General features: G+C 47.3%; 1 protein-coding gene across 1 annotated transcript; it reads left to right on the plus strand.

Moving 5' to 3' along the window:
* Positions 1 to 7,280: 7,280 nt before the first annotated feature.
* On the plus strand, positions 7,281 to 11,132 carry CCL22 (C-C motif chemokine ligand 22). Its single transcript, XM_007948015.1, has 3 exons — positions 7,281 to 7,353; positions 8,586 to 8,709; positions 11,051 to 11,132. The coding sequence occupies exons 1-3, from the start codon at positions 7,281 to 7,283 to the stop codon at positions 11,130 to 11,132; spliced, it is 279 nt and encodes a 92-aa protein (XP_007946206.1).
* The last annotated feature ends 7,438 nt before the right edge of the window (positions 11,133 to 18,570 follow it).

An 18,570-nucleotide genomic window follows, 5' to 3' on the forward strand; every position in this document is an offset into this window, starting at 1 on the left:
ATGACCAAAGTAAGTGAGACAAAGTTTGGCCATTCTCGCTTCCAAGGAGCATTCGGCTGCACTTCTTCCATGATAGATTTCTTAGTTCTTTCAGCTGTCCATGGTACTCTCAGCGTTCTTTGCCAACACCACAACTCAAAAATATTAACTGTTCTTCAGTCTTCCTTATTCATTGTCCAGCTCTCACATGCATATGAGGCGACTGAAAATACCATGGCTTGGGTTAGGCACACCTTAGTCTTCAAGGAGACATCTTTGTTCTTCATCACTTGAAAGAGGTCTTTTGCAACGATTTGCCCAATGCAATATGTCATCTGATGTCTCGACGGCTGCTTCCATTGGTGTTGATTGTAGAACCAAGTAACAGGAAGTCTTTGACAACTTCAATCTTTTCTCTATTTATCGTGATGCTGCTTATTGGTCCAGTTGTGAGGATTTTTGTTTTCTTCATATTGAGGTGTAATCCATACTGAAGACTATAGTCTTCAATCTTGATCACTAAGTGCTTCAAATCATCCTCACGTTCAGCAAACAAAGTTGTGTCATCTGCGTATCGCAGGTTGTTAATGAGCCTTCCTCCAATCCTGATGCTACATTCTTCTTCATATAATCCAGCTTCTCAGATTATTTCCTCAGCATACAGATTGAATAAGTATGGTGGAAGGATACAACCCTGACACACTCCCTTCCTGATTTTAAACCATGTAGTGATCCCTTGTTCTGTTCAAATGACAGCCTCCTGGTCTATATACAGTTTCCTCATGTGTACAGTGAAGTGTTCTGGAATTCCCATTCTCAATGTTATCCACAATTTGTTGTGATCCACATAGTCAAATGCTTTTGCATAGTCAATAAAACACAAGTAAACATCTTTCTGGTATTCTTTGCTTTCAGCTAAGATCCATCTGACATCAGCAATGATATCCCTCATTCTACATCCTCTTCTGAATCCAGCTTGCATTTCTGGAAGTTCTCTGTCAATATACTGCTGCAAACATTTTCAATTGAGCTTCAGTAAGATTTTACTTGTTTGTGATATTGTTCGATAATTTCCACATTCTGTGGGATCACCTTTCTTTGGAATGGGTACAAGTATGGATCTCTTCCAGTCAGTTGGTTAGGTAACTGTCTTCCAAATCTCTTGGCATAGCTGAGTGAATGCCTCCAGTGCAGCATCTGTTTGTTGAAACATCTCAATAGGTTTTCTGTCAATTCCTTAAGCCTTGTTTTTTGCCAATTCTTTCAGTGCAGCTTCAACTTCTTCCTTCAGTACCATTGGTTCTTGATCATATGCCACCTTCGGAAATGGATGAACATTGACCAATTGTTTATGGTACAGTGACTCTATGTATTCCTTCCATCTTTTTTTTTTTTTTTTTTTTTTCCTGCATCATTCAATATTTTGCCCATAGAATCTTTACAATATTGCACTGGAGGCTTACATTTTTTCTTCAGTTCTTTCAGCTTGAGAAATGCTCAGCATGTTCTTCCCTTTTGTAACTCCAGGTCTTCGCACGTTTCCTTATAATAATTGACTTTGTCTTCCTGAGCTGTTCTTTTAAATCTTCTGTTCAGCTCTTATATCTTGTCATTTCTTCCATTTGCTTTACCTACTCTCCATTCAAGGGCAAGTGTCAGAGTTTCTTTTGACATCCATTTTGGTCTTTTCTTCCTTTCCTGTTTTTTTTTAATGACCTCTTGCTTTCTTCATAGATGATGTTCTTGATGTCATCTCACAATTCTTCTGGTTTTCAGTCATTGGTATTCAATGCATCAAATCTATTCTTTAGATGGTCTCTAAATTCAGAAGGGATATATTCAAGGTCATATTTGGACTCTGTGGACTTGTTTTAATTGTCTTCAACTTCACTTGAACTTGCACATGAGCAGTTGATGGTCTGTTTCACAATCAGCTCCTGGCCCTTTTTTGGCTAAAGATATTGAGCTTCTCCATCACCTCATACCACAGATGTAGTCAATCTGATTCCTGTGTACTCCATCTGGTAAAGTCCACGTGTATAACCCCATTTGTCTTGTTAGAAAAAGGTATTTGCGATGAATAAGTCATTGGTCTTGCAAAATTCTGTCATGCCATGTGATCTCCAGCCTTATCTCTGTCATCAAGGCCATATTTTCCAACTACCGGTGATTCTTCTTTGTTTCCAACTTTTGCATTCCAATTACCAGTAATAATCAACCCACCTTGCTTGCCTGTATGGTTAATTTCAGACTGCAGAAGTTGGTAGAAATCTTTAATTTCCTCATCTTGGGCTTTGGTGGTCGGTGCATAGATTTGAATAACAGTAGTATTAAATGGTCTTCCTTGAAGGTGTATGGATATTATCCTATCACTGACAACATTGTACTTCAGGGCAGATCCTGAAACATTCTTTGTGATGATGAATGCTACGCCATTCCTCTTCAATCTGTCATTCCTGGCATAGCAGATCATTTCATTGTCTGATTCAAAATGGCCAAAAGTGGTCCATTTCAGCTCGCTAATGCCTAGGATATTGATCTTTATGCATTCCATTTAATTTTTGACAACTTCCAATTTTCCTAGATTCACACTTCGTACATTCCATGTTCCAGTTATTAATGGATATTTGCAGCTGTTTCTTCTCATGTTGAGTTGTGCCACATCAGCAAATGGAAATCTTGAAAGCTTTACTCCATCCACATCATTAAGGTCGGCTGTACTCTCAGTAGGTAACTCTTCCCCAGTTGTATTTTGTGTACCTTCTGACCTGAGGAGCTCATCTTCTAGCACTACATGGGACAATGTTTCAGGGCTATTCATAAAGTTTTCCAGTAATATATCAGACAGTGTTTCACTGCTATTTGTAAGTTTTTCATTGGCCAAGTCTTTGAGAAGTGGATGGCCTCTTCCTTTTTCTAAGTCTGTCCTAGTCCAGAAGCTCCATGGAAACCTGTCCACCATAGGTAACCCTGCTGGCATCTGCAATACCAGTGGCATAGCCTCCAGCCTCATAGCAACATGCAAGCCACCACAGGATGACAAACTGACAAGCAAGTTCATCTTCCTTAGCTGTTCCAAACTGCTCCACTCATTTCCTAGCCTCCCTTAAAGCAGTGTCAAACCTCGCTCCCAGCTCCCCTTTTGGGCTGCCCCTTAAAGCTGCTTCCAAATGCCATTGGCACCTAGCTCTGCTTCTTTGCAATGTTATCCATAATTTGTTATGATCCACACAGTCGAATGCTTTTGCATAGCCAATGAAACACAGGTAAACATATTTCTGGTATTCTCTGCTTTTAGCCCAGATCCATCTGACATCAGCAGTGATATCCCTTGTTCCATGTCCTCTTCAGAATCAGGCTTGAACTTCTGGTAGTTTCCTACCATTGTAACCATTTTTTTAAAAATTATCTTCACCAAGTTTTACTTACATGTGATGTTAATGATATCGTTTGATAATTTCCACATTCTGTTGTATCACCTTTCTTTGGAATGGGCACAGATATGGATCTCTTCCAGTTGGTTGGCCAGGTAGCTGTCTTCCAAATTTCTTGGCACAGATGAATGTGTGCTTTCAGTGTTGCATCCATTTGTTGAAACATCTCAGTTGGTATTCAGTTACTGGAGCCTTGTTTTTTGCCAATGCCTTCAGTGCAACTTGAACTTCTTTCCTTCAATACCATCAGTTCTCAATCATATGTTACCTTCGGAAGTGATTGAACATCAACCAATTCTTTTTGGTATAGTGACTCTGTGTATTCCTTCCATCTTCTTTTGATGCTTTCTGTGTTATTCAATATTTTATCCGTACAATCCTTCAGTATTGCACCTTGAAGCTTGTATTTTTTCTTCAGTTCTTTCAGCTTGAAAAATGGTAAGTATATTCTTTCCTTTTGGTTTTCTAACTCCAGATATTTGCACATTTCATTATAATACTTGATTTTATCTTCTTGAGCTGCTTTTTGAAATCTTCTGTTCAGCTCTTTTACTTCATCATTTCTTCCCTTCACTTTAACCACTATACATTCAAGAGCATGTTTCAGAGTCTCTTCTGACATCCATTTTGTTCTTCTTTTCCTTTTCTGTCTTTTTTATAACCTTTTGCTTTCTTTATGTGTTATGTCTTTGGTGCTATCCTACAACCTGTCAGGTATTTGGTCATTAGTGTTCAATGTGTGAAATCTATTCTTGATGTGGTCTGTAAATTCAAGTGAGATATACTCAAGATCATACTTTGACTCTCATGACCTTGTTTTAATTTCCTGCAGTTTCAACTTGAACTTGACTATGAGCTATTGACAGCCTGTTCCACAGCTGGCTCCTGGTCTTGCTCTGGCTGATGATATTAAGCTTCTCTGTCATCTCTTTCCACAGAGGTAGTCAATTTGATTCCTGTGTATTCCATTTGTTGAGTTTCACATATGTAGTTGCCATTTATATTATTGAAAAAACATATTTCCAGTGACTAGGCTGTTAATCTTACTAAATTCTATCGTGTGATCTCTGCTGTCATTTCTATCACCAAGACCATATTTTCCAACTATTGATCCTTCTTCTTTGTTTCCAGTTTTTGCATTCTGATCACAAGTAATTGTCAATGCATCTTGATTGCATGTTTGATCAATTTTAGACTGCATAACTTGGTAAAGTTATTCAGTTTCTTCATCTTTGGCATTAGTGGTTGGTACATAAATTTGAATAATTGTCATATTAACTGGTCTTCCTTGTAAGTGTGTGGATATTATCTTACTACTGATGGTGTTGTACTTCAGAGTTGATCTTGAAATATTCTTTTTGACAACAAATGTGATGCTGTTCCTCTTCAATTTATCCTTTCCATATAGTAGACTATGTGATTGTCTGATTCAAAATGGCCAATGCCAGTCCATTTCAGCTCACTAATGCCTAGGATATTGATCTTCATGAGTTCCATTTCATTTCTCATGACTTCTAATTTTTCTGAAGGAGCTCTACGGGCATAGTGATTAAAGTATTTGGATGCTAAGCAAAAGGTAAGTGGTTTGAATCCACTGGCCACTCTGAGGGAGAAAGATAAGGTAGTCTGCTTCCAAAAAGATATACAGCCTTAGAAACCCTATGGAGCAGTTCTACCCTATCATTATGAGTCAGAATTGACTTGATAACAGTGGGTTTTTTTTAACTATTATTTTAAATTGTGATTTGGGTGAAGGTTTACAGAGCAAATTCACTTTCCTTACAGCGGTTCACATATACTTTGTCTCATGACATTGACCACAGTTTACCACAATGATAGCAGTGGGTTTTAATTTTCTTAGATACATACATTGTATATTCCTTGTTCTGATTATTAATGCATGTTTGCAGCTGTTTCTTCTCATTTTGAGTTTTGCCACATCAGCAAATGAAGGTCCTAAAAGCTTTATTCCACTGATATTAAGGTCAATTCTACTTTGAGAAGACAGCTCTTCTTTAGTCATATTTTGAGTGCTTTCCAACCTGGAGGTCTCCTCTTCCGGTACAGTATCAGACAACGTCCCACTGCTATTTGTAAGGTCTTTGCTGACCAATCCTTTTGGAAGTAGATTGCCAGGTCTTCCTTCCTTGTCTTGGTTGGGAAGCTGTGATGAGACCTGTCCACTATGAGTCATCCTGCTGGTATTTGAAATACCAGTGGCATAGCTTCCAGCATCATAATGACACACAAGCTACGATGGTACACAAACTGACAGATGAGTGGTCATTTGTGTACTGTAATCCAAACCTACTGCCATCAAGTCGATTCTGAGTCACAGTGACTCCGATAGGGTTTCCAAGGCTGTAAATCTTTACAGAAGCAGACTGCCCTATTTTTCTTCCTCAGAAAGGCTGATGGGTTTGAATCGAAATATTTGTTGAATGAATGAATGAAATAATGAATGGATGGGTCCCTTGACCAATGGAGTCCTAAGTCCTGAGCTCCAGGCCTGACTCAGTCACTTACTGGTTGGTGTATGACCTTGGTCAGGTCTGTTTTTCTTTGAGTCTTGGTTTCCTCTTTCATTAGATTTGTTCTGAGCACCCACCACATGCCCAGGCTTTGATGGACTCTGGGAATATACCAAGACAAGTAAACGGAGAGCCCTGCCTTTGGAGAGCTTGGAGTAAACCAGCATGGTCTACTCCAGGCCCCATTCCACTTCACCCCAGAGAACTTTGACATCCTGAGGGTGTGTGCTTGCCATGGAGGTGACATTTCAAATGGCTTTGACGCATAAGTAGGAGTTTATGAGGTAGAGAGTTGGAAAGGACATTTATGGCCACAGATGGACCAGCCGATATTTTTGAGGAACTGTGAAGAGTGTGGTCTGGTTTGAGGGGGTGGTAAAATCAGGAGGTGCATATCTGGAAAGGGGTCCTTGAAAGCTAGTTAGGAGCCTGGGCTTGGCCTTTGTGTCAATGGGAGCCACGGCAGGGTTTGAAGCAGGGGGGAGGCACTTGCAGCTTTGAGTCTGGACAACTCACTCTGGCTGCTGCAGTTAGAGAGGGAATGGGAGGGGCCAACATGTGGCCTGAGACAGATGTGGCTTGACTGGACAGGAGCAATGGGGATGGAAAGGAGGGGACAGAGATGAAAGATTTAGGAAGTATAATCAGTGAGACTTGGTGATAGATTGAAAAGGGGTGGGTGAGGAGGAGCCTAGTGGTAACAGAAGGAAGGTGAACAGAAGGAAGCTCTTTGCAAAGTGTTGAGTGGAACACCAACTGCTGAAGTTGAGGCTTTGTGAGAACCCCCAGAAGAGGCTGGTGATGGAACAAAGAGAGCAACTCAAGTAGTGTGTGGGCCTATGCCTTTGAAGAGAGATCAATGATGAAGGTCATCAAGGGTACAAGCTCAGTTTCAATTCCAGATGGAGATTTGGGGCTGTTACCTCCTGTGCACATTCTCACTTCATTTATAAACCATCTCTGAGATAAATAGGTTGGTGAAAGCATCTCCTCCATTCCCAAATGGGGAAACTGAGACACAGAGATATCCAGTGTTATGACCAAGGCTATCCTACGATGAGACCCTGGGAGCATGAGCCTCCAAAGGACCCTGCTGTGGGGGGTTTTTCAAGGAGGGCAGGTTGGGGGTCCCCTCTGAGTGGTTCCTGGCCACAGAGAATTTCCTCCAGTTTGGAGGAAGCAAGAGTTCTCCTTTCACATTTGAATGTCAAAGATTCTGGGCTCACCGGTGACTAAGATTGTCTGAGACTTGTGGGTGTAGCCAGAGCTTATATAGCAGAACTTTCTGTCCTCTGGTGACTGCAGACATCTGGGCTGGGACACACAAGACAGGAGCATGGCTAACCTGCAGACCTCATTCTTAGCGGCCCTCGTCCTTCTTGCTGTGATGCTTCAAGGCACAGAGGCAGGTGAGGCCTGGGAGAGGGAGGCTCCCTGCAGAGGCCAAGGGCTGGCTCCCTCACGCAGTGGACGGAGCATGGATTGAGAGCAGAAGACTCCCATCGGCCCCTGATTTGTGGTCTTGGGCCTCAGTTGACTCATCTATTAAATGAGTGTCTTGAAGGCTTGGAGTTTAGGATTTATTTCAGCTGAGCAGGGGGGTTGTGGTGGGTACAGCCTGAGGAATCCCAGCCCCAGAGAACTTGAGTATAGGATAGTTGAGATGTGGATAGGAGCCACTGCGAGGGGTCAGCTGGAAAGGGGAAAGGCAGGAACTAGGGTAGGGGATCCTCCCATGGAAAGCTGGTCCTGCCCCCCACCCCATTTTTGCTTCAGAACTTTCCCTAAACACTGAGTCCTGCCTTCTCTTTATCCCAGTGTTAACTCTCTTGCCCTGTGTTGGGTAGGAGAAAGAGCATTGGACTGGAGTCAGGCCAACATGACAATAATGGCTCACATTTACTGAGTTTCCTGAAAGCTTCCTCTGCATTAAAGATCTCATAAAATAGGTACTATTATTACATCCTTGGTGAGAGCTGGAAATTGGGCTTTAGAGATGTTAAATGACTTGCCCAGGGCAGAACAGGATTCAAATCCAGGACTGTGTGACTGCACTCTACCTGAGCCTTGGTCCCAACTCTGCTGTGGTCTTGTGACCTTGGGCCAGTTCTTCCCCTCTCTGGACCTCAGCTTAGCCATTTGCACAGCGAAGGGGGTCATAGTAGATGTGATCTGAAGCAGGGCTTCTCAAACCTTAGTGTGTTACAAATCTCGTAGGGATCTGATTTAAATGTGCACCTGATTCCGCAGGTCTGGGGTTAAGGACAAGTTCCCAGGTGATGCTCATGCTGCTGTCCATGGACCGCCCATCTCCCTTTGAATAGCAAGGTTCTAATTCTCCATCCGTCCAGAGTCTCTGAGTCCCACCTAGAAGCTCAGGGCATCATTAACGTCAGTTGATCTGAGTCCCTTCCCCTTGATTTGACCATCCAGAGTGTAGACATTGGGACCTTTGTGGCTTCTCAGAGGCCCCGAGTGTGGTGTCTTTGACGACTCAGAATGTTCTGGGTACCAACCTTCTTCATGAAAATAGAAGCTGCATGCCTTTCCTAGTACTTGGAGAGCACCAGGGTCAGGGGTTGGGACCTCAGGTGACCTCTGTGCCCCAGTTTGTGAATCTTTAACATCTCCCTTCCCCTAGGCCCCTATGGTGCCAATGTGGAGGACAGCATCTGCTGCAGGGACTACATCCGTCACCCCCTGCCCCTGCGTGTGGTGAAATATTTCTTCTGGACCTCAGATTCCTGCCGGAAGCCTGGCGTGGTGTGAGTAGGGAGCTGGGGGAATCAGGGCCTTGGAGGGCCTGGCACGTGTGGCCCAGGGTGGCCCAGGTACAGGTGTGTTGGGAGGTAGACCTAGGGAGGAATACAGCCTGGAATCTAGACGCCCACTTTCAGGGCTTGCCTGGAGTGTATGGTTCAGCCTTGGCTTGGGCGTACTAAGAATAAACATAATGTGGTCATTCAACAAATATTATCTAGCACCTGCTATGTGCCAGGCGATGGGCCAGGTTCTGGGGGTGTAGAGCTGAGTGAACAGGGTGCCTGAGTCAGTGCAGGTAATCGGCAAAGTGCCTACTGCTTCTTAGTAAGCAGAGATACATCAAAAGCATCGGGAGTCCTCCCCAACCCCTGGGAGTTGTTGGAGGTGACTCTTTATACTAGAAGAATATTCAGAGCTAACTCCTGTGCATCAGGCACTGAGCTGAGCACGTAACCTGGGTTAACTTGTTTAATCTTCACTACAACCCTATGAGGAGGTATGATCACTGCTATGTTATAGACAAAGAACAAATGCAGACAAGGGAAATGACTTTCTCAAGGTCACCCAGGCTGGACGCAGGGCTCTGGGGTCCTTGTTCAGAGCCTAACCTGAGGCTCCAGTTCCTTCCTGTTCTCTTTGCTCCTTTGCTTCTTTTTTTCCTGGTCTGAGACCTAAACATGCCTCTGTCCCCAGCTGGGGACTCCCTTTCTGCAGCAGCCCCTCTGGCTACTTCGCCAACCCCTCAGACCTAGCCATCAGGCCCTAGTGGTATTTGAGTTTGGAGACTCCAGGTCTCCACCTCCTTTGGCTTCCATCATCTTCTCATCTTCCTTCTCGCTGCTGATTCCATCTCTCAGAGAGGGCTCTGCAGGTGAGTTACAAAAAGGGCTAAAGCTGAAGCCCTCCCAGGGCTCACGTCACTTCAACTCAGCCTCAGTTTTCCCATCTGTGTATTGAGAGTAACAAGCTTCATTTATTCTCATTTATCCCAAACATGTAGAGTGTACTTGCTAAGTGGCAGGCCATGTTGTAAGCACTTTATTGATATTAATTCAGGTCATCTTTGAAACAACCCTCTGCAGCTGGTATTGTTACCATCCCTTTGCACAGGTGAGGAAACAGGTGCAGAGAGGGTCTGGGGCTCCTTGATCAGACGGCACAGGAACAGTAACTGGAAAGTGTAGAGCTCAATGCCTGGCACATAGTAAGTGCTCCATATAAGATGGAACATGTGATCACTGGATTTTGAACTGAAAGAGACTCTAGAAACAATGTGGCTTGACAAGTGGGGAGATTGAGGTCCAGAGAGGGGCTGAATGCTGCCCAGTATCACACTGTGGCTGGGAAAGGCTGCTTATGTGGCCGAGCTCAGCCTCACTGCCTTTCTTCTTCTCTTTGTTGGTTGTCTGTGGGGCAAGAGAGCCAGGCGTCCCCAGGCCTTCTGGACAGGGTTTTGAGTCAGCAAGACTGAGGCACAGCATAAGGGCCTAGCCACGTGCTTGCTGCTGCTTGGGCCAGGAAAGCAGCCTTAGCCTGTGACTTGCTATGTGACCCTGAGCCAGTGTTCCAACTCTCTGTGCTTCCAGCCTCTGAGAGGTACCTGCAAAGGCGCTGCTCCCAGAGAATTCAGGTTGACAGTGTGCGTGGTACAGTCAGATTTTATCAGCTGCTGTGCAGGGGTAAATTGCTTGATCTCTTTAGCCTTCAGTTTACTTCTCTGTAAAATGGATAGAACAGTAGTCTCATAGGGTTGCTATAAGAATTCATGAAGGAAATCCACGTAAAGAGCTCAGGCCAGCTCCTGGCATAATCATATAGCACCTACTGTGTGCTGTGTGCTATCCTGAGTAGTTCGACATATAAATATGGTGATAGAGATACATCAACTCATCAGACCCTGAGTTTGAACTATGATTATGATCTCCGTTTTACAGATATGGAAACTGAGGCTCCGAGAAGTTAAGTGACTTGCCCCAAATTACACAGCTAGCAAGTGGCAGTGCTAGGATTTGAACTCAGATAGGCTGCCTCAAAAGCCCATACTCTTGGATATTACCCAATACTTCCTCTACCAAGACAATGTCAGGGATTATTTTTAGACTATTGGGAATTCTGTTCTATAGCTTGACCTGGCACTCAAGGAAGGGACTGAGGGTCTGGGAAGTTTTTACTGCTCACTGACCCCTCCACGCATTGAGAAATGCACTTTGAATACAGCAGGTGCCTCATGAAGGCTGAACCTCACACAACAGGTGCTTCTCAATGCTAAGCTCTCAGGGGGGTGAGTGGCATCCATGGTGTGTGTTAAAGCTGCTGCTCTGTTGCCCCGGTGTCTCCTTCCAGCCTGTTAACCCTCAAGGACCGGGAGATCTGTGCCGATCCCAGGCAGGCCTGGGTGAAGAGGTTTCTCCAGAAGCTACGCTAATGAGGAGAGCCCTATGACCATGGCCTTGGCGCTCCAGGAAGGCTCATGGCACCCAGACTCCCCACCATGACAGCTGCTTCCCAACACCCAAGACCGTACCAAGGTCTCTGCATTCTCTGATCTCCATCTCCATGGCCACCACCCTCAGTCAGGCCCCTGCACTGCCCCTCCCCACATCTCTTCTAACCCTTCCAGCCCACTCTCTGCCCCACAGCAGCCAGAGAGGACCCATAATTCCGGTCAGTCACTTCTCTGCCCCAAACCCTTCTGTGACTCTCCACTTTCCTAGGCTAAAGTCAGAGCTCCTGAGCCTGGCAGCCTGGCCCTCTGGGTCTCCTCCCTGTCTCCAGCCTTGACCCTCTTCCCTTCACGCATGTTGGGCTCCCTGTTCTCCAAACCCATGCCATACATTTCCAGCTTGGGGCCTTTGCATGATCTATTACTGACACCCAAAATGTCCTTCCCATCTCCTTCACATACCCAACCCCACCAGCCCTCCAAGGCATTGCTCTACTCAAGCATCCAGTAATCAATTTTCGTTTTTCAGACTTCTCCTGGCCCTCTGCCCTGATCACAGTCTGCCCAGAATCCTCAGGACTCAGGGGCTGGTCCTCCAGCCCTGCTTGCTGGACCAGTGTTCACTTCCAAGTGACTCTTCTCTCCCAGCCTCCAGCACAGAGCACAGGGCCTGGCTCAGAGTCAGAGCTCAGCAGGTGGCTGTAGAATCAATCAATAAAAGTAACGTTCCTTCCTATCCCCTCCCCAAATCCAAACTCTAGGTGACCTGGAGAGGGACCACTTAGGTCAACTGTGAAGCCCCAAACCTGCCCAAATTCCCCTTTCTTGCCTGTTTTACCTTCTTGTAAAGATACCCTTCTTACTTATCTCAGGCTTTTACTGCTCCCCCAACTGCCAACATCCGAGCCTGCCCCATTCAGGGTACCCATACTCCACTTTCCCTTCCTCCTTCCCCAAAGAACTGGTAATCAAATTCATGCTATGATGTGAATGACTACCCTTGGCTTACTGTTATAAGCTCTAGATATATTTGTATATGAAAAGAGGACAAAGGGATGAATGGGAGAATTTTAGGAACTGTGACAGAAGGGAACAAAAGTGGCACTTTCCCGGCCCTGGGAGGCAGCCCATCGTGGTAGCCTGCTATGTGTCAGTGTGTGGGTGAGTTAAGTGGAGGAGACCTGGATGGAGGTTGTCCTCAGGGTGACTTGGGCCAAGCTAAGGGTGGGGGTTTGGGACTCACCTTCACCTCCCTGGGTCCTCAGCAGGGTCCTCAGATAAATAAGCTGTGCCCGTGCTTGCTGCCCTCCGAGGACACCTGGGCAGCTCAGCATGGTGCGGGAGCTGTGCTCAGCATGTGGTTGGTGTGTGCCTGATTCTCCCTAACAATAAGGATGGCAATACTCACCTTCAGGGCGGTTGTGGAGCTTAGATCAAGGACAGGAAGTGACACTTGGCCAGTCACAAAGCTCAGTGTCTTCCAGGGTCTGTGTCCCCCTGAAGCCCAGGGTTATCTGCCTACCATGGGCACTGGAAGTGCCACAAACAGGCCCTCATGTGTCCCGAGGTCCCCCTCCTCTTCAGGGCTCTGTCCTGCCCTTGCCCCTCAGACCTTCTGGAAAATAAATTCTGAAAACCTTGCTTTGGTTCCTTGGCATCTATTTGTTGTTCCTGTGAAGTAGCCGGAGATACCATTGTTCCCTCCCTCCCAAGGGGGGACCAGCTGTTGACACTGAGATGGCAGGTGATTCTCCTAAGGTCATCCTGGGGGGACCAGAACCTGAGAGGTAGTTGCCCAGGTGTCAGCAGGAAGCTCAGACATCCCAAAATTCCCTTCTTGGTAGTAGCTGTCTGGAGAATCTGAGGAAACTAGGAAGTCTAGAGCCTGAAGCAGATTTTATTCATGCCTGTATTCATTCATTCATTCACTCAAAACCCAGCCTCAACCTTTTGTCTTTAAGGATAGTCACTGGGCAGAAGAAGATAGTGTAGTAGTCAGTAGTAGTCAGGAAAGGCTACTTCCCGCAACAAAGAATTCCAGAATTTCAGTGGCTCAACTCAGTAGAGACTTATTCCTTCTCATGTGAAGTCTGAGCAGGCATTCCTGGTGACCTTCCATATGGTCATTCAGGAACCCAGCTTCCTTCTCTCTTATGGCTTGGCTCTTCTCTAGACCCTCAGCTCTGATCCATTCATCCAGCAGATAAGGAAAGAAAATGGAAAACTATGGGAGAGTTTTACATGCCAGGCCAGGAAAAGGTGCTCATCACATCTACCCATGGGCCCTTAGCAGAATTCAATCACATGGCCACACCTGCCTGCAAGGGATCTAGGGAATATCGGCAGCTGTGTGTCCAGAAGGAAGAGGAAGTGGGTTTGGAAAGCACCTAGTTCTGGTGCTGGGTGACCCTGGCTCCCCTGAGCTCCCTAGTTCTCCGTTTTCCTGGAGTACCCAAACACAGTTCACACTCCCCAAACAACAAAACAAGAAGCTCTCTGCCTTTGGAGTATTTTCATTATTTCCTCAGTGTAAACAACCATTCAAAGGACGTCTTGTCCCACGTGGCTTTTGTTCCGCTTCAGATCTGGCAACCACTGCAGTTCCCAGGGCAGTAGCTCCCGATACCCAGAGCACTTGTCTAGGGGCCTGAGGGAAGCACCAGGAAGGGCAGACAAGGAATGAATCCGTCTCTGCCACTCACCAGCGGAGCTTCCAGAGCATGTTGCTTTCCTTTTCTGAGCCTCATCTCTCCCTCTGTGAATGTGGGCAGGGGGCAGGAAACTGTAAGGGTCTGATGAGATAAGAAATTATGGCCAGGTATGTGCACAGACAAAGGAAATGCCAAAGCTATGTGGACAGCTCTCCTTATTGGTCAGAAAAGTTAAGTTGGGCAGTGTTCTGGCTACCTAGTGCCGCTCTGACAAATATACCACAAATGGGATGGCCTTAACAAACAGGAGTTTATTCTTATAATTTGGAAGCCTTAAGTCCAAGTTCAAAGCGCCAGGCTCTAGGGCCTGAGTGAAAGCCCCTCAACCTTGGGGTGCCTCTTGCTCCCAGCCCACTGAAGCTAGAGGCGTTTCTTCACTCAGACAGCTGCTGGCTGCTGAGGCTGAAAAACCCAAAGTTGACAAGTAAAAATGCACAGTCCCGATATTACCAAACCACATGGCAGGCCATTAACTTAAGTCCATTGTAAGTCCCAAGGTTGGCAGAGCATAGCAGACTGCTGAACAACGACACAGCTACATGCAGGGTCCAAGCGTGCCAAAGGCTAGAGACCATTCTCAAAGCTTCTTATATACGGGAAGCAGACCACATCGCAAAGGCAGCTACTCAGCTGCTTGTGGTAGATCCCACCATGGAGTTGACTGCCAGTCTCATCATGGGGAATACTACCACCAGCTGCCCAGCCACTCAACCTGGCCCAGCCGTGTTGACACACAACATAACCACCACAGGCAGAGTTGGGGGAGGCAGGGAAGAGCTAGGCAAGGTTGTCCTCCAGGAGCCTTGGAGATGGCAGCCCAGGAGCAGGACTCAAGACCGCTCCCTATCTCCTCCACCATCCCGGCCCCCCCCACTCACCACGGCCGTTTCTGTTCTGCTTCTGGGCCTGGGGGAATCCCTCCAGTTCCCCAAGAACAGCATAGGCTGCCTCCTCTCCAGGCTGTATGGGGGCCTCATCCCCACCACTCCCTTCATAGCAGCGTCTCTTTCCTTCTGGAACCCACTGGCAGAAATCCTCCTTTCTGCCGCGCAGTAATGCTTGTTGTGCTAATTATTGCTCTAGTTACTCCCCAGCTAAGAGCTCTCCAGCTCTCTCTGCCCCTCATCAGCGTCCTCACGCTAGTTTCAAGGCTCTCTGCAGTTCGGTCCAACTGCAGTCTCCCTGCCCACTCCTTCCTTGGAGCCAATGGCACCGGCTCACTCCCCATTTCCTGTGTTTTCCACATCAGTTAAGGTTTTCCCTTTGTCTGTCAAAATCCTGCCTATGTGCGTATTGCAGAGTGCCAAGACTTCATCCCACAGGTTACTTGCAAATCATGAAGGGAATAACACCTCTACCAAAGTGAGGTCTAGTGATTTCCATCAATCCCTTCAGTTCAAGGAACAGTGGGACAACCTGGCTTTATGTGCCTCCTGATGCGATGCAAGGTAAGCCACACAGTATTAGTCATGAAGAGCCTTGCCAAGAATGTGTAGCCTGGGTCTAACCGAGCCTTCACATCTTTCTCCAGTTTACAGGAAATGCATGGAATAGAGGAACAGATTAAATGACATAACAAAGACACAGACAAATTAAAAGTCAGGACATTCTATAAGACAAGGGCCTTGGCTCTTCAGAAAATCAATACCATGAAAAATGTGCAAGGTAACTATTGTGGACTGAAAAGAAGTAACAACCAAATGGAATGCATGAACCTAAATTGGATCTCAGTTCAAAATAAGAGACTGTGTACAGGGTACATACAGAAGGAGACCCGGTGGCACAACAGTTAAGTGCTTAGCTGCTAACTGAAAGGTTGGCAGGTCGAACCCCTCCAATGGCTCTGCAAGAGAAGCCTGGCAGTCTGCTTCCGTGAAGATGACAGCCAAGCAAATCCAACAGGGCAGTTCCACACTGTCCTACAAAATTAGAGTCGAGTTGGAGTTGACTGACAGCACCCAACAACAAAGGGTCTGGGACTACTTTGTGGGGATGGAAATGTTTTGGAGCTCGACAGACGTGACTGCACAGCACTGGGAAGGGACTCAATGCCTCTGGGTTGTACATTTCAGAATGCATTGTTTTATGGTGTGTGTGTTTTGCCTCATTAAAACAATAAAAGAGAGGAAGAAAGGGAAGAGAGAAGGAGAGAGGGAGGAAGAAGAGGAAAGAGGGGAAAGAAACTACAAAATGCACTTTTAGAGCAACCAGACATTTGAATATTGGCTCAGTATTAAATACCTAGTCATCCTTCCCCAGCTCCCCCACTCCTCCCCCTCAATCTCTTCTCCCCACCTCCTCCTTGAAGCCTCTTCTCCTTCCTCTTCTGACTATGAACAGAGCAGAAAGACTCCCTCTGTCAGTTCTTATCACTCATCACCCCTCTTGGGACCTCAATGTTTCCAGCTAACAAATGAGGGGTTGGACAGCAGAAACAAGAAGGCTACTGGCTCCATGTCCACATGGGCTGGGACACATTCACCGATATCAGTGGACCTGAGTGGACGTTGGCCCCTGCCACCATGCTCCTCCCCTTCATGTGCCCTCCCCCTCCAGGATCCTCCAGCCTCCTAGCTCCACCCCCAGACTCCCTATCATGCTTGGATGGTGTTTGGTTCCCTAGTGCTGCTCTGACAAGAATACACCACAAATGGGATGGCCTTAACAAACAGGTTTATTCTCTTACAGTTAGGAGGCTTTAAACTGAGTTCAAAGTCCAGGCTCTAGGGGCTGGGTGAAAGCCCCTCGACCTTAGGCTTTAGCTCTGCCTCTTGCTCCCAGCCCACAGAAGCTAGAGGCTTTTCTTCACTCAGACGGCTGCTGGCTGCTGAGACTGAAAAGCCCAAGGCTGACAAGTAAAAAAGGCACAGTCCCGATGTTACCAAACCACATGGCAGGCCATTAATTCAAGTCCATTGTAAATCCCAAGGTCAGCAGAGCATGGCAGGCTGCTGAACAACAACACAGTTACATGCAGGGTTCAAGAGTACCATAAGCTAGAGACCGTTTTTCAAGGCTTCTCCTTATATATAGGAAGCAGACCACAGTCCCTAAGGCAGCTACTCAGCTGCTCCCAGTAGATTCCACCATGGAGTTGATTACCAGTCTCATCATGGTCTACATCCAGCTGCCTAGCCACTCAGCCAGGCCCAGCCAAGTTGACACACAAACTTAACTACTACGGGTGGTGCCAGCTGGGGTGGATGAGGGGTTCCTGGCCTTGGGATATGTAGTCCCTCTGCCCAGCACACCCTGAACCAGCTCACCCAGTAGCCTGGGTCAGTGACTCACAAATAAACTGGTTTCCCTCTGGCTGGCGGTCTAGGATGTGGTGGGCACAGTTAACCCCTAGCCCCAGGCTAAGCTAGGTTCCTGACAAACTCTTCTGGGGTCTGGGGATTGTTCCCACTGCCTGAAGGGAAGGCTGCATTAAAGAAATCATCGCCATGCCCAATGCCTGAGAGTATTAATGTCCAGTGCCTGAGAGTGTTAATGCCAGCTTTTGGGGGAGCTGGCAGGCTGGCCTTATCTGCTCCTCTAGTGAGAGAGAGCCTGGAGTGTTCAGAGTTGGGAGGCTCTCTCTCAGTGATTAGCCCACCTCTTCCTTGCATAGTGGGGAACTGAGGCCCTAAGAGAGTCAGGATTTCTCCAGGGCAAGGGTTGCAGAGTCAGGGAGGAGCTAAGAGGCACTGAGTTACCTCAGTGGAGGCTGGCAGCCATGTTGTTCTCGCAGCCTAGCAGGGGCCACGGCCGGAGCTGGGAGTGGGTGGCAAGGAGGAAAGGAAAGGAAAAGATAGGGGAGGAGGGAGGAGGTAAAGGCTCCTTTCTGTGTCCTGAGCTGCCCACACCCCACTCCTGCCCAGCCCTCTTCTCTGTGGTAGCTTCTCCACCCTGATGCTTTGTAGGACCTGGGATAGATAGGACTGCCCCTTCTGTGGGCCTCAGTTTTCCCATCTGTCCACATGAAGTGGGGCTGGAGCATTCTTTCATTGAACACTGTGATGAACCCCTACTGTTTGTCTGGGACCTATGCTGGGCGCATGGTGGGGGCATGTGTGGCATCAAACATGCCCTGGGAGATCATAGTCCAGCATTACCCTGCTCTTAGCCTGGGGCCTGGGGCTTTAAGGGGTGATAGTTGGGGATCCCTCATGGCAGAGGTGTAGGGGGAGGTACTTCCCAGACCAAAGGAGAGTTTGTCAGACCTGGACAGGAGGGTGGGACCCTGATTTCTGTGGTCTAGCTGGCAGCCAGCAGCTCTATCCCTCAGTCCTTTAGCAGATTACTCACTCAGGAGCTAGGGCCCAGGCCAGATCTTGGGACACGTATCAGCTCCTGGGAGGAAGGTGGCCTTTGGAACCCTAGCAGACATGATCCAGCCTCCCAGGCAGGTCCTGGTGTGAGGACCGGCTGCGAGGACGGCGGGACTTGGAGCAGCCAGCCCTGGATTTCTGCGGCAGCCCCTCTCCTGGAGCCAGTGAGCCGCTTGCTTCCTTGGCAACATCCCGAGGAATCCAGCCGCCGCGCACTGGCTCCCTTCCTCTCCCCTCCCACTCGCCAGCCTGCGGGGCGGGAGGCGGAGGCAGCGAGCCCCATTATAAAAAGCGACAGAGATCAGGCAGTGAGGGAACGGCAGGCGTTGAGCTCGGAAGCTTGGCCCTGACTGCCAGCCCCGGCCCTGCCTGCCTGGACCTCCATCATCCTCAGCC

The sequence above is a fragment of the Orycteropus afer genome, unplaced genomic scaffold, assembly GCF_000298275.1.
Source record: "Orycteropus afer afer isolate SDZICR_OR568_19922 unplaced genomic scaffold, OryAfe1.0 scaffold00009, whole genome shotgun sequence".
NCBI classification, from domain to species: domain Eukaryota; kingdom Metazoa; phylum Chordata; class Mammalia; order Tubulidentata; family Orycteropodidae; genus Orycteropus; species Orycteropus afer.

Bases quoted from the DNA above. Each gene is read 5' to 3' on its own strand.
- CCL22 (XM_007948015.1), top strand. From the start codon at position 7,281: ATGGCTAACCTGCAGACCTCATTCTTAGCGGCCCTCGTCCTTCTTGCT. The intron at 7,354-8,585 runs GTGAGGCCTGGG...CCCTTCCCCTAG, and splicing joins GCTTCAAGGCACAGAGGCAG to GCCCCTATGGTGCCAATGTG. The intron at 8,710-11,050 runs GTGAGTAGGGAG...GTCTCCTTCCAG, and splicing joins TGCCGGAAGCCTGGCGTGGT to CCTGTTAACCCTCAAGGACC.